This window comes from Taudactylus pleione, unplaced genomic scaffold (genome assembly GCF_031769625.1).
Source record: "Taudactylus pleione unplaced genomic scaffold, aTauple2 ptg000184l, whole genome shotgun sequence".
NCBI lineage: Eukaryota > Metazoa > Chordata > Amphibia > Anura > Myobatrachidae > Taudactylus > Taudactylus pleione.
The window spans coordinates 8,098,055-8,114,444 of record NW_028284586.1 but is presented as its reverse complement, the minus strand read 5'-3'; the positions used below and the strand labels follow the sequence as shown (position 1 = coordinate 8,114,444).

General features: G+C 42.5%; 1 protein-coding gene across 2 annotated transcripts in view; it reads right to left on the bottom strand.

The window, feature by feature from the left end:
• Positions 1 to 2,580: 2,580 nt before the first annotated feature.
• SYT17 (synaptotagmin 17) overlaps positions 2,581 to 16,390 on the bottom strand; it is a 133,785-nt gene continuing 119,975 nt past the window's right edge. For both annotated transcript variants that reach the window (XM_088476223.1, XM_088476224.1), the window contains exon 8: positions 2,581 to 3,786. In XM_088476223.1, the coding sequence (XP_088332349.1) occupies positions 3,590 to 3,786 (197 nt within the window). In that variant the 3' untranslated portion in view covers positions 2,581 to 3,589. The remainder of the gene's footprint in view (positions 3,787 to 16,390) is intronic.

Below are 16,390 nucleotides of genomic sequence, written 5' to 3'. Positions count from 1 at the left end.
ACATTACCATCTTTTACTGGGACTTATAAGGGGGGTAGAAATGCAACCAGAGGTCCAATGTTCCCACAGGTTTGTCTCATCCACACTACTACTAATAGCAGGCAGGACCTGCATCCTGAGACTATTCATGTGTGTGGTTGCTTCTCAGCCAAGGAAGAGGGATCACTCACAATTTTGCCTAAGAACACAGCCATGAATAAAGAATGGTACCAAAACAGCCTCCAAGAGCAACTTCTCCCAACCATCAAAGAACACTTTGGTGATGAACAATGCCTTTTCCAGCATGATGGAGCACCTTGCCATAAGGGAAAAGTGATAACTAAGTGGCTTGGGGAACAAAACATCGAAATTTTGGGTCCATGGCCAGGAAACTCCCCAGACCTTAATCCCATTGAGAACTTGTGGTCAATCCTCAAGAGGCGGGTGTCCAAACAAAAACCCACAAATTATGACAAATTCCAAGCAATGATTAGGCAAGAATGGGCGGCCATCAGTCAGTATCTGGCCCAGAAGTTGATTGAGAGCATGCCAGGGCGAATTGCAGAGGTCTTGAAAAAGAAGGGCCAACACTGCAAATACTGACTCTTTGCATAAGCTTAATGTAATTGTCAATAAAAGCCTTTGACACTTATGAAATTCTTGTAATATTACTTCAGTATACCATAGTAACATCTGACAAAAAGGTCTAATAACACTGAAGCAGCAAACTTTGTGAAAACCAATACTTGTGTCATTCTCAAAACTTTTGCCAATGGTTGTATATAGGACATGTGTTCTGTTTTTTTCTAGAATAATCCCCTTTTCTTCTGCCCCAAAACTCTAATGTACATTATTTATTTGGTTTCCATGTCAAATTCTGAGGATGCATCTACATTAACAAGACATACTGGAATAGGTTGCTATAATTATTTATCTTATTTGGCAGATACAATTATGTTTGTTGCTAATTTTATGGCCTGTGCAAACTTTAAGTTACATATGTTCCCAGTTTGTCATTTGAAAATGATGGGAGATCTATACATGTAATATATGTGACAGTCATAACTAAACGTCTTAAAAATATAATGTTGAAGGCAACATAAATCTGCATTGTTTCCTGGTTCTTATTTAATTTTAAGCAACAATATCTGTAAATTAGGAGCATACACAGTGGATCATTTAAATAGGGCTTCTTTATGTGAACCATCACATCACTAATTTAATTTGAAATGTTTAAATGTTTTTTTACATTCTTGTATTCCTGTTTCCATGTTTTTAGAAACTTATAAATTGTTATAGGAAAGGAGATACAATTTTTATTGGCCAATACATGCTAAAGTCAGACATCAGACATCCATACAAGGTCATGTTTTTTTTCATCCTTTTTCTTGATGGATACAAGACCTGTTCCTCCCTGCACAACTTGCTGCATTCCCTAATGTCCCACTTACGTTGCAGTTACCTGGGCTAAATGAATGAATGAAAGCACAATTTCTAGTGATTTATTATTACTTCAGGCCAGGTAACTGCAAAAAAATAAATGTAGAGGGAAGGTCAGGTGCAGAGCATTTGTATCAGAGGGAAATCCTAACGACTTTGCTAAATAAATAAGATGTATAAAATAAGCAGGTCTGTTTATTTTGTCAAAAAGGGTCCAGATACCAAATGTGACAGAAATGGGATCAGTAATTAAATCATTTGCTACCTACAGTGGTCACCTGCGATTACACTGATAAGGAGTCTACATCATACCTTGCAACAATCCAGAATGGGAGCATGGTTGTGTCTATGGTACATCACTTAGATACATTGGGGATGCGTTTCCCTCATATGTAAGAAAGGATCACCTCAGCCAACATTTAGGCAGCAAAGCAACAACCCCTTTCTTGGTAAATAGTCCCTGACTCAGACAGAGGCCCCCGACAATCAGCAATCACCTTTAATTTTCAGATGTTGGTCACATTCTTCCTGCTCTGGATCTAGAGCATCTGGGAATCAGGGGCACTGAGCAGTGAGGGTTCCAGCTATATGTAAGAAAGTTACCCAAACCAAAGTAATATAAAAAGGAAGGGAGGGTTTTATAAAACAAATACAGACCAATGGAGCAAATTCTGCTCACATGGCGCATTCAAGTGACTCCTAACCTTGCTGCACTTTAATAGCCTTCCTGTGGAGTGGGAGAGGATAGTACCACAAGATCTAGCATAACTCTTGCTACTCGGGAAGTGCTCCATTGTGCAGGTAGCCCAGAAGAAGCATGTTTCATCTGTATATAACACGGAGAACCCCTAGATTCCAGTCCTTATTCTTGTTGGCACTGCTATCATTGAATTTTCCCATAAAAAACAATGGGGCTATTACAAAGGTAAGAGTCCTTGAATTGCGATATTCAATACAACAAAGAAATGAGGGGATCAGAGGCATCGAGGCCCGAAGCTAAATGCCCCCCTGCTGGCGCCAAGACTTATGGACAACCGTATGTGCAATGACAGCTCAAAAAAAGTACTTAACCTATTTAATAAAATTAAATTATATAAATAATAATACTAAATTGTATATTTGCAATAATTGTACCATTTTTTTCCCAGTACAGATGAATTTTACAAAAATGGCAAGTACAGTACACATACAAGATAATGATGGCACAAATATATATTTATTTTTTAATAAATATACATTCTTAGACTAGACTTCTTATGAAATATACAACACTGTATTTTGCAGTTGTTAGAGCCTATTACTGAAATGTTTATTGTAGAAGGAACAGCCTCTTCCCTCATCTTACAGCGAATGCACTACAACGTATAACTCCATCCTGGCTGCAGCAATAAGCTACAACCCACCATCTTAAAAGTTTCCACTGGGCAACTTCATAAACTATTTCTGATGATTGTATTACCTTATTATTCAGAAACGTTAAATTACATATACTCTGTTCTTTATATACTTTTTTAACATATATACTTGTATATATAATATAGGTACCTGGGTATAATATTATATATTTAAATCAATATCTATAAATATGGATTTGTCATTTGTACTGTATAAACAAAGCTATAAATATAGATATGTGTTTATACACAAAAATACTCACACATTAACAGGTATAGAATTCAACATGTATAAGGACAAAACTGTATTTCATATAGGTGCAACATATTTTTGTTTTTAATATTTTTTTTGTATTTTTAGGTGTTTGCGCACATTCACAAAGTAGACCACAGATACCTACACCTCCCTTTAAAATGGAATATGATAGTTTGCATGTACTGCAGTGTTCCGAAAGCTCACTGCAAGCTCACCTTAGCGCTAACATCTAATATTAAATAAGATATCAGAAACAGCTCTATGTCTGTGTTATTTTATGATGGATGAAATGGAAATTGTAATGGAGTGCAGTGTCCTGGCAATTATAAGAGTAATCAGCCAATTGTGAGACATTTCACAAAGCTGATTAGACCATACATTTAACAAATGATTTGCATCATGAATATTTGCTGAGGCACATAGGCTAAATGCTGCCATCTATTCAGAAGCAGCTGAAATAGTTGCTCCCAATCCGGTGGTTTCTTGCAAGTAAGCGCTGGGACATCACTGATTTTGGTCCTCACGTCACCTCCAGTGAAGCTGGGGAGACTCTGTCACACTCAGCCCGGGACCTCAGGCTATGCCACTGCTCCACTGCTGTTCGATGGGTATTCAGCATGCGCCGCCAGTGGCTGGATTCGGGGGATCCCGATGAATACTGACCAATCACTATCCTTCCAATAAAGTCATTGCTGCTTTTCATGTTGTGTCCATAAACTGCAAACGAAAATAATAATTTGAAGTTATATCATATTTTATTTTCCAAGACCTTGTTGCGTATCAAAAATCAATCAACTTTTTTTGGTAATCTAATATAACACTGCAATGATTACTGTATTTTGTCTGAAGGGGCAGAATGTATTATAATCTAACCATCTATCACAGCGCTTTGCCTTAGGAAACATCAATGTAATCGACAAGGCTAAAACATGTAAATTTAATATATATTTTACACATAAATTTGTGTTCTATGGCAAGTATTTTAGTTTTCCACAAGCCGCCCAATTTCCGAGTGAAGCTGGCAGCCTAGGGGTTTGATGGTGCGATTCGCATTGAATTACATCATCGTGGCCTCATACCCCGCTGTAAAATGCCGTAAATCGAGCCTTGAACAATGTTGAACAAGATGACGCAGGACCACACACACACCCTTCCCCCCCTCCTTCCCCACCCACAAATCTCGGACGTGGTACAGTATATATATATAAACTACACCACTCATTTGACAGTTTTACAGCTTTTACCTTGAAGAATTCTCTGTGAATGAAACTGCCATTTGTTATAGATCCGAGAGGTTTAGGAAATATTTCCTACAATATAATGTATTGAGTCTGAGAACAACACTTATTTAATAGAAATATTTTATTTATTTTCTATCATGACAACATAATACAGATCACTTTCATGAAAATATTAACTGGGCATCTGCTTTAACCCCTCCTACTTCTCTCACTCTATTTTGAAGATATAGGTCGTGTATCCTATTGTGATAATGCCAATCATTGGAGGTGGGCATCGTGGGCCAGGGGACATGGCCACGTCAAGGAGGGGGCGTGTCTGCATCGATGCAGGGGCATGGCCACACATTGTGGATGATGGAAAAAAAGTTGTGGGGTTAATAATTATAAAGGGTCAATTGGTGTTGGAGAGGTTGATGTTGGTAAAGATGTTAATATATTTATATATATATATATATATATATATATATATATGTATACATACACAACTATAATGAGAAGGTTAATGACTTTCATGAGGATGATGGAATTCATGGATGAGGGGGTCAATGTTTATTATAGAGATGAAAACAGAACACACCTGAACTTTGGGGTTCCGAGTCAAAACAAGTTCCAACTGGGATCACTTTTGGGATTGAGTAGAACCGAATCTCGGCTCAGGTCTACCCGCAAGTCATATCTCAGATCTAAAAAACGAATCTTGAATGTTTTTGATGGCATGTGTGTACCTCCCTCATGATTTAAGGTGGCAAAATTGGTCAAAATTTACTAGAAATTATTTATTTATTACCAGTTATTTATATAGCGCACACATATTCTGCAGCGCTTTACAGAGCATATTTGGTCATTCACATCAGTCCCTGCATCAGTGGAACCTACAATCTATATTCCCTACCACATGTACATGCACACAATTGTTTGTTTGTATCCATAACAGCATATTTTTGGATTTTGGGTGGAATCAGGAGTACTTCAACGCAAGCACAGGGAGTATATACAAACTCCACACAGTCATGGCTGTGGTAGGAATTGAAACAACTACCTCAGTGTTGTGAGGCAGAGTAATGATAACTATTACACCATCCATGCTGCCCACTGGAAATTAATGTTATTGATGTTAACAATACTATGGGCTCTATTTACTACAATCCGCATATTGAATGCGGATTGTAGTGTGATATTACCGAGTGAATTCGCATTGCGAATTCAGGCAATATCACAGGGATTTACTATAAATCCCTTGCAGGTGAAACTAAAATAATGTGAAAAGGGTGTGAAAACACCCTTTTTCACTTTATTTTAGTAAAAATAATGTTAATAAATAGAGCCCCATAGGAGCAAAAACAGGTCCAAGTTACATGATTTTAGCTTTTTCATCAAGATTTTTAAAGAAATCAATACCAAAACTGAAACCGGACAAAAACACTTGAGGGTGATTTTGCCAAAACCAAAACTTGGGATCCGCGCACATCTCTAGTTTATTACGAAGGGATTAACCACTTGTCTGGCACAGTCGCATCAGATGCGACCACACCAGGCTGGGCTTTCCCTGACATGGTCGCATCTGATACGACCAGACAGAAACGCCCACTAGGCGGATGCGGGAAGATAATCTTACCGCAGCTGCCTATATCAGAGGGAATGGGTATGAAATACCGCCGGCAGCCTGACAGGAGCAGAGTGCAACGCAGCGGAAGCCCGACAGTGCTGGAAATACCGATCGTGGATAGGTAAGTATCCACTAACCTAACCCCCCTAACCCTAACCCTCCTTAGGGGTGCCTAACCCTAACTTCCCCCCAAGTGCCTATCCCTAATCCCCAATCTAAGTGCCTAACCCTAACCACACCCTTCACCGCTACCTAAACCTAAGTCCCCCGGGAGGGTGCCTAACCCTAAGTCCCCCCTGGGGGTGCCTAACCCTAACCCTCCCTCCCCCTAGCCTAACCCTAACCCTCCCGGGGGGGTGCCTAACTCTAAGTCCCCCCCGGGAGCCCTAAACCTAACCCTCCCCCCCGCGGCTGTCCGCTCGCGGAGCCCGGCATCACTACGATCGTGATGCCGGGCGCCGGTCTCCCGGCGTCCGGGAAATGCGGGCGTCTACATCTAGACGCCCGGCATTTCACCCATGCCTGGATAAGACAGTCGAGAAGGCGGCTGCCGGTATATAGGCAGTCGGCTTCCCGATTGCTTCCCTATCAGAGGGACCTACCGGTCCCTCTGCACCCGCGGCTCCCCCTCCTTTATATCCCGATCATTGCTGGCAACAGTGATCGGGACACAGCAGCACCCCCCTCCCAGCGCGGCTGCAAGGGTAGCAGTGACCTCCATAGAAGCAGCAGCCGCGGCTCATTGTAGCCATGGCTACTTCCGTGTCCCAATCACTGTGGCCAGCAGTGATCAGGATGCCAGCATCCTCCTGCCCAGTGCAGATACAGGGAAGCAGTCTCCTCCATAGAAGGAGGCCGGCCGCGACTGCTGCTCCCAAGTATCGCAGAAGCGCAGCTATCTCCTCCTGGACGGGGACAGCCCCACCTCCTCCTAATTCCTTCCTGCCAGCAGCAGCTCCGCCTCTTCTGCCTCCCTTGTGCACAATCACTACTGGCCACAGTGATCAGGCAATACAGACACATAAATATGTACATATATATACGCAGTATATGTATATATAAACAGTATATATATATATATACAGTATATAGTATGTGTGTATATATATATATATATATATATACACACTAGAGATGGCCACCATCGATCGTATATTACCAAAAACAAATAATTTTGCCATCGCTGACAGGCACCGATGCTGCACTTCGATGGCCGTCCCCAACCGGTGGCTGCGGTCTCAAATAATTTTTTAGCGATGGTTGCCCCATTGACCATCGATGGTACACCTGTCAATAGCCATCATTACAGTATACCATAAAAATTGCTATTTTTATGGCATACTGTGCTAAAAAAAAAAATTATAAAATAGTGTTGGACAATTTAAAAAAAAATGTACTTGACCTAATTTCAAATATAAAAAAGCCTGACAATTTCTTGTCAGTTAAGTGATTAATTATGATGATGAGTTAGTTATGAGTATTTGGTAGATGGAGTGCTTTGCCCTACATATGTTTTACAGTATTTCTTATCGTTAACTCTAGTGCCCCCCCCTTCCCCCAATATCTACTCTACTTTTTACTTCTCCAGTTACACCTATATTGTATCTTGGTACATAGGGCCTGATTCAGACCCGCTCGCGAGCGCTATGCGCTCGCGAGCGGGTCGATGTTTGGCCACTGCATATGTGCACGCCGGAGCCGACTCCGACGTGCGCATGCGTGAGACCCGGCTAGCGATGGGCGCTCCGTCGCTTCGGGTCTCGCACCAAAAGGGGGCAGCTGTCGATTTTGATCGACAGCTCGCACCGTTTTGGAGGCATGGCCGGGGGGTGGCTTCACAAACGGAGGCATTCCCAAACAAACGCCTGCCATTAGTGGGCGGCCCCAAGGGTCTCGTCGCAAGCCCGATGGTTGCGATGGTCTTGACCATCGCAACCATCATTCTGGCCGCTCGCAATAGCTGTGGGTGGTCTCTATCAGAGCGTCCGTCTCTGAATCAGGCCCACAGCTCGATAATGATTGATTCCTGGGTTTGCCTAGGGTGACCCAGTCCAGCCATAGAGATGTAGTAACAACCCCCCCTCCACACACACACATACCCACACTTGGCTTTGCGGTATCGCACACAATCTTCGCAAAGAATAATTTTCAGAGCTGCACAAACCACACTGTCCCTTCTCTAGCACCTGCGAGATGTCTTGGCAGCCCTTGTAAATAAGTAAAATATAATAGCAATGGGATTTGTCTTTCACAATTATACACTTTTTCTGGATTAACAATTCCTGGATAACAATGGACCTGATTCAGCGATGGTAGCAGGAGTGATCGGTGCTGCGTTATGTTAATACAGCAGGAAGTGTCTTTCGAAAAAGACGCCCACTACCTGCTTCTGCCTGCATCTCAGTATGTAGCATTGGATCACGATTGTGACCATCAGCCGGACCATCGGACATCTGTGTGACTAACGGACATCTGCGCAACCCTAAGATAGCTGCCGAGGCCAGTGAAGCTGCATCCAATGACGCCGTTACTGGCTTGGCAGTCGCACCCCTAAAATGCCAGTGACATGACTGAATTTTATATGCTGCTCCCTGTCTCCTTCGCAGCGACATCGTGGTACATGCACAGTCCTGAAAACATTGGTCAATAGTGACCAAATCAGGACTGCATCTGGGGCCCCAATATTGGGACAACCCATGAGTCCTAAATGTTCAAGGTTTTAGCAAATCCTTGGGTCAACACTACCCTCTTTACAGCGTGATAAAGATTGGCAATAGCAAATTTTACATATGATTTCTTCAGTACTTCCACAACTTCTCATTCTCTGGCACCAAAAATGGTCAAGTAGAGAAATGGTGCATACACATGTAACAATTTTGTAACCAACAATTTTCTTTCAGATTTTCCCTTGAAATAGTGAATGATTTTTTGAAGTGTAATGAACAATTTTTTGAACGATGAACGAATAATGTTCCTTCCCTTAATAAAAATCGTCATGTTGGACAGTCTGAAATGGACGATGAACGATAACTACAAACGGGAGTGCGCATTTGTGATTATCGTTCATCGTTATAACTCATAAACTGAACGATTTTTTTGAACGATTTATCGATAACGACGTAGTCATCGACAAATCGTTAAAAGAATCGTTACGTGTGTATACACCTAAAGTGTTAACTGAGACCTCATAAAACCCAGCCTAACACAATTTGAAGCATTCCTCAGCAATCACCTAAATAAATGACCTATTATTGACTTATTGCACAGTGCGCTGCTTCGGACCTTCAGTTTCAGATGTTAAGTAGGAAGATTTCCCAAATGCCTCGCAAAAATTCATTGTATAAGCACCGTGGGTTTATATACATCACAAAATATAACCAGTCTCCTTATGTCAAATGAGTAATTGCTACACTTTGGACCAGATTTAAATCTAACGATTTGCTCTGATAACACTAAACTACACCTAAAATCCAAAAAGACTGTTTGTTTTAATAGGGGCTAATGATATTATGTCTATTTCAGTGCTGTATGTGTTAAACCTTTAATTTAAAATCAGTCATATATGATATTATGGGGTCTATGTACTAAGCAGTGATAAGTGGCAGAGTGAAAAGTGATAAGTCTGTGATAAGGTGCCAGCCAATCAGCTTCCAACTGTAATTTTTCAAATACAGCCTGTGAGATGACAGTTGGGAGCTGATTGACTGGCACTTATAACAGACTTATCACTTTTCAATCTGTCATTTATCACTGCTTAGTACATAGACCCCTATATATCTTGTAGTACAAGCTATGATGTACTCGGACATCAGAGTCTGTTGCATCACTTTAATACCCCTCTTACACCACAGCTAAAACCCGGGTTATTGCCAGGTTAACCCAAGTTGTTGCTAGGTGTAAAAGGGGCCAGGGTTGGATTCCCAGGCAGTGACCCAGCAATCCAACCTGGGTAGTTTAACGTGGGAACGACCCGTGTAACCCTGCCGTGTGAACAGCTACCTCGGGTCTTCCGACCCAGGTCCCGTTTACAGGATGATGATTTCCGGATTTTCCAGACCAGTTCCACTGCACCCATGTGGTGTGGAGTGTGAATGGCGCCGACCCAGAAATAACCCGCGGTCTGAAGCGGAGCTGTTCCGGGTCTGCCCGGTTTGGAATCGTGCTCCAAATAGTGGGTTAGACCCGGGACTTGTGTGTAAAAGTGGTATATGAATCAATGGCTGGAATCTGTAGCATGGTGATAGTAAACTATTTGTCTCCATGGGTTTTCATTTATGCTTTGAAACTCATAATTTTAAGGAGATCAGTTACAGATAACAATGGAATTTTTGTCTTCACTTGAAGAACCACCCTCTTGGATATCCTGTACATTAATGTAACTTGTGAGGGAATGGACATAAAGGGGGAATGTAACAGCCTCCGATTCTTATTAAAAACAGCAACTTTCTGGTATGTTCCACTTCCAACCAAAACCACCAGAAAACCACCTTTCTCCAACACAAGTTGCTGCAAACCGCTGTCCTGATTTTATTTTATTATGTTCAGAATGCAAACTGATGAATGTAATACAGGCTGGACCGAATTCATAGCCAAACACACAGGAAAATATCGCCGAACACTAGAGGTGGCTCTTGCCGATGAGATAGATAGCTTTGTATTAGTGCATTCACTGGCAAATTGTGCATTCAAAACATAAATGTAATAACCTAAAAATATAATCTTGATATTGCATTACTTGTCATTAGCTCCTATGAGCAGGACTTAATCTCATAAGGATATTTTCCGCCAGTGAGGTCATGATTATCAGCATCTTATATATATATGAGCACATATACTGTAGCTATTTTCAGAAACTGATGAGACCTGTGGAGGAGGTTATATGCCTGATTTCCCCAGCTCACCTCTGGATGATGATGTGGCCTGGGGCAGCTAGCAGGGCTGGAGTGTGTGCATCCCTCTCATAGGGCTCTATTTATCAACATTATTTTTACTAAAATAATGTGAAAAAGGGTGTTTTCACACCCTTTTCACATTATTTTAGTATCACCTCGTTATTACAGGGCAATTGGAGTTGAATTCGTAAAATTCTACTCCAACCCCTAAGTATCACTTATTTTTAGTAAGCAGATCGCATTTCCCATAACTGTAATGGGAAATGTGATCTGACCATAGTTACTAAAAATAAATGTGAAAAAAATACCGGGGAAAGCCCAGTGATAACGCCACCTGGAGGTGGCGTTATCCATGGTCTCCCCCGGTTACCGGCCTCCTGCCCTGCTCTAACGGGGAGAGCAGAGCCGGGAGTCGGTCCCTGTAATCAGCTGTGTGGTCTAAACAGACCGCAAGCTGATTACTGTAAAAAAAAAAATAAAAAAAAAAATAGTAAAAATAAAAATTACTTACCTGACTCCAGGGACCGGTGATCGGGCCTCCGGTGATGTCTCCCCTCCAGTCAGCTGGTCTCCCATAGTGCACTGCTGCCCGGTCATCAGGTGATCGGGCCCCAGTGCAGTATGGGAGATCACCCGACCGGAGGAATGGAGAACATCACCTGAGGCCTGGAGCATGCAGGTAAGTGAAAGTAAGGGAGAGGGGGGGGGGGGTCCGTGATCGTGGAGGCGGGGCTTAGCACCAAGGGGCGGGGCTTAGCGCCGGAGGGGGGGTAGTTGCGGCGAACGGTCGGCGCATGTGTGGGCACTTATAGCCTCATTTATCAACGAGTTTATAACTAAAACTAGTGATAAATATCACTTTTTATGATAAATGGTGCTCCAGACAATCAGCTCCCAAATGTCATTTTTCTAACAGTTGACAGTTGAGAGCTGATTGGCTGGAGCACCATTTATCATAAAAAGTTATATATATCACTAGTTTTAGTTATAAACTCATTGATAAATGAGGCCCTAAATCACTGTATTTTTTGCGAAAATACCGTGATAAGGCTCCGAAGGGGATTAGCAGGGACAGAGCTTTATCGCAAGCTCTGTCCCTGCAAGGGATTTGTAGTAAATCCCTGTGATATTGCCTGAATTCGCAATGCAAATTCACTCGGTAATATCACACTACAATCTGCATTACCAATGCGGATTGTAGTAAATAGAGCCCTTAGTACTGTAGCTGTCTAATGCTCTGTACACACTGGCCGCCATATCAGTCGTTCCATTGTACGGCCGATATATCATGTGTGCGTTAGTGTGTACCAACGATATGTCTGTGTGAACGATGTTGTTCACAGACATATCGTGTCGGCTGTGCTGCATAGCTGATACCCAATATATCTGCAGATATATTGGGGCATTGTGCTGTGTGTACGGAAGGTCAGCTGTCCGCCCGTACACTTGCTGCACGGGGCGGCGGTGATTGACAGCTCAACTGTACGGGCGAATGTAAATACCTGCCCAGTTGTGACGTCAGTTACGACGGATCGTGCAGACTCTATGCAGAACATATGTTCTGCACAGTCTGCAGATATATCAGGTGTGTGCCCACGATAAGTAAAGCAGCACATGCATTATTTTAGTATTCTTGAATTTTATCTATTTTATTATTTGTATCTGCTGCCTAGTGGGCTGTTGGCTGTGTATTATAGGTACTTTGAGCTTTGCTCCTCAAACTATCCAGCGCTAATCAATGGCAAACACAGTAGGGCACATATCTAGCTTTATCAGCTACACCTAAAAGGGCCTATCCATTACCCGACTTTATGAACAATCTGACCAAAACCAGGAGGTTTTGGTCGCATTGTTCACAAAGTCAGGTAATGGATAGCCGGCAAGGACCAGCGATGCGCGTGCGCGCTGGGTCCTTGCCGTTCCCGACTGTCTACTGAACATTCCCGTCAACCTGACGACATTCGTCAGGTTCAGAATGTTCAGGGATAGGTTGGGCTTGTTCACTGAATGATGTTTAGGCACCGCACCTCGGCGACATGAAGGTATGAACGCTGGACTTCAGACTTTCATGTCGCGTAGTGGATACCCCCCTTTAGAAGCTCCACCAGGATGTTAGGTCTGACTAAAAGGCAAGTGTAACTATCTGTAACTTAGCTTACAATGCCTGTATCAATAGGGGGTAATCTAGAGCATAGTGGAAAGGGAAAACATTATATTGGAGCAAATTAATTTTTTGAGGTAAAATGTAAATACTCACACCAACACGATATAGGACAGGAGGCAGGTGTCATAAAATTGATTTGTCATTATTAAGTACAGTCTTATGTATTTTCAATAATCTATCAATGTGTTCCAATTGCTTTTCATGCTTTGACAATGAACGGAGTAAAACCCCATTCCTTAGGGCTCTATTTACTACAATCCGCATATTGAATGCGGATTGTAGTGTGATATTACCGAGTGAATTCACATTGCGAATTCAGGCAATATCACAGGGATTTACTATAAATCCCTTGCAGGGACAGAGCTTCTGATAAAGCTCTGTCCCTGCAGATCCCATCCGCACTCTAGTCGCGGAATTTTTGGAAAAAATACCGCGACTAAGAGCCCGCGCATGCGCCGACCCACCGTCGCTGCTACTCCCACCGATGCTAAGCCCCGCCCCCCGCGATCGCTGACCCCCGCGACCGCCCCCTCCCTTCATTACACTTACCTGCATCCTCCTGGCCTCCGGTGATCTTCTCCGGGCTTCCCGATCAGGTGATCTCCCATACTGCACTGGGACCCGATCACCTGATAACCGGGCCGCAGTGCACTATGGGAGACCAGCTGACCGGAGAGGAGCCATCACCATTACAGTAATCAGCTTGCGGTCTGCTTAGACCACATAGCTGATTACTGGTACCGGCTCCCGCCTCTGCTCTCCCCGTTAGAGCAGAGTGGGAGCCCGGTAACCGTTATTATCACAGGGCTTCCCCCGGTATTTTTTTACAATTTATTTTTAGTAACTCTGGTCAGATCACATTTCCCATTACAATTATGGGAAATGCGATCTGCTTTACTAAAAATAAGTGATACTAGGGGTTGGAGTAGAATTTTACTAATTCTACTCCAATTGCCCTGTAATAACTATAGGTGATACTAAAATAATGTGAAAAGGGTGTGAAAACACCCTTTTTCACTTTATTTTAGTAAAAATAATGTTAATAAATAGAGCCTTTATTGTTACACTTGAGAACTGAGATTATGGGGTAAATTTACTGAGAATCGTGTAAGATTGCATTCACGGGAGTGTTTGGTAATATTTTAAAACTCAGAAATTTACTAAGGGCAAACATGGGTGTGATTTCATGATTTTCTTTGCAAAACACAAGTGAACTCACAATAGAAATAAATACACCATTGGCCAACTCACAAGTACTTTTCATAGTCAAGACTACAACACAGGAATTTACCAAGAATCGTGCTTATAATCAAGGGTGTAAAATAAGCTAACTCAGCAACAAACATAGAGGTTTCCAATAGACCCCCCTCCAGAGCAGTGTGTTTCACACACATACACACATCAGTGTGATCCCTGTATGTTTGCGCCTGTTTTAAAGCCAACAAAGGTGTTATAATGTTTTAAAGCATAAGTAGCACCGGACTCTTTGAGCCGGCACTGGTTTACAAAGTATGGGGGACAATAAATGTAGGGGTCCCTCGTATTTCATAAACCAGCACCAGGCTCTTGGCCCCCGATGCTGGTAATAATAATACGGAGGGAAAAATGGTCTGTGGGTCCCCCATATTTTTTATACCAGCACTGGGCTCTACTAGCCGGAGAGTAATGCCACAGCCAGGGAACCATTTCACCAGGTCTCCCGGCCAAAGCATTAACACCCCAAACCAATCAGCCCGAGCCAGGGAGGAGGGGACTCCCCCCAATAAATGCGTCCCCCCTCTCCTGAGCCCCCCAGGCCTGGGCTGAAGCCCGGGACTCTTCCCTGTACCCCTAGCCAGTGGGTGCAGAGGTAATAGTAATAATAATAGTGTAATATTGTTTTTTACAGTGGGACTACAGGTACCAGCGTGCCTGCCATTTGGCACTTGTAGAACTACATATGCCAGCAGGCAGCCGGCACTGTTTCCCCCACTGTAAAAAAATGTTTAAATAAAAACAAGACACACTCACCGAAGGTTGTATTCTTTTATTACACATGCACACTCATTTACTCACTCACTCACTCACACTCACCCGCACTCACACTATATTTACAGTTACCTTGTCTCTGGAGCTGTCCTCTTCTCCAGTAGAATCCCGCTATATAGTAAAAACATACTCACCTAACCCTTGCTGTAGATATGTCCACTTTTCCAGCAGATTCCCCGGCCATTAAAATAAAAAAAAAAACAAGAAAACCCCATATCCCGAGCCATGCCAGTGCTCACAGAGAAAGGATGGGGGAGGGAATTGATAGTCTAACATAGGCTGGATACAGAAAAGGCATGTTTGGGATGCATATACCTGCTCTTAGCCGTATCAACTGCTACATGCTGATGATGATAACACATTGCTTTTGATTGGCTAATTGAAGATTCACCATGAAGCTGATAGGTGCTTGTTTTTAGGCGAGGAGCTCTAAGGACCAGATTCAGAGATGTACGCAATGCAGATATTTACGCAGATTGTAGGATTGTTTGCCATTATGCAGGTGTGTTAGGATGGGTACACACTGACAGATACATTGGCCGATCAATCGGCCACACTGGTCACGTGCAGTGACTGTGTTGTGATTAGGCTTGCACAGAGGATTTACTCGCAAAGTGAGTGACAGGTGGTCAGGGTTTGGGGGAGGTAATGGGGGTGGCTAGACATTCAAAGGTGTGACTGACCGTTTATATAGAGATAAAAAGGTAAAAACCTTAGTGCACTGTCACGCAGCAGCTGGGAAGAGGTTGTCTGCCTCTAAAAGGTAGCAAACTATGTAAATGTCTGGATACCAGTGCTGACTGCAAGTTTAGAAATAATAGTACTAATGGAAAAACGGATGCATGAAATAAGTAACAAATATTAAAATATATCTATCATATACAGTAGTATCACATAAAAAGGAGCTCAAAACATGGTCATGTAATATAAGCCACATTGAAATATAAATTAGGACTTGCTCCCAAATGTCTCCCAGAATTCGTTAAACAGCAAATATTTACCAAGTGGTTATATGATAATAAACAGTCCTTTAGCGTAGATTCCGCAGATGGTGGGGCTGTGTAATTTGTCCACTTGTAGCTGTATAAATGGATCCAGATGGAGCAATTCCGTCCAAAAATGAATGAAGGGTTATGCAGGCAATTCAGGAGTCACATCCAATGATGTGACATAGTATACCTTATCATAAAGCTTTTTAGAGGATCCAGGTATTAACTACAGTTTGTATATTCTCCCGATAATGTTACTCTCCACTCGTGTCTGACCGTTTAAACGCTGTTTCATGGGCGTACATAAATCAGCCATTGCCATCTCCTCTGCAACATGAGAGTGCTCTGCATGTTAGGAGAGATGCTGTGTTTGAGATAGGTCAGACTTCCTACATAAGTTG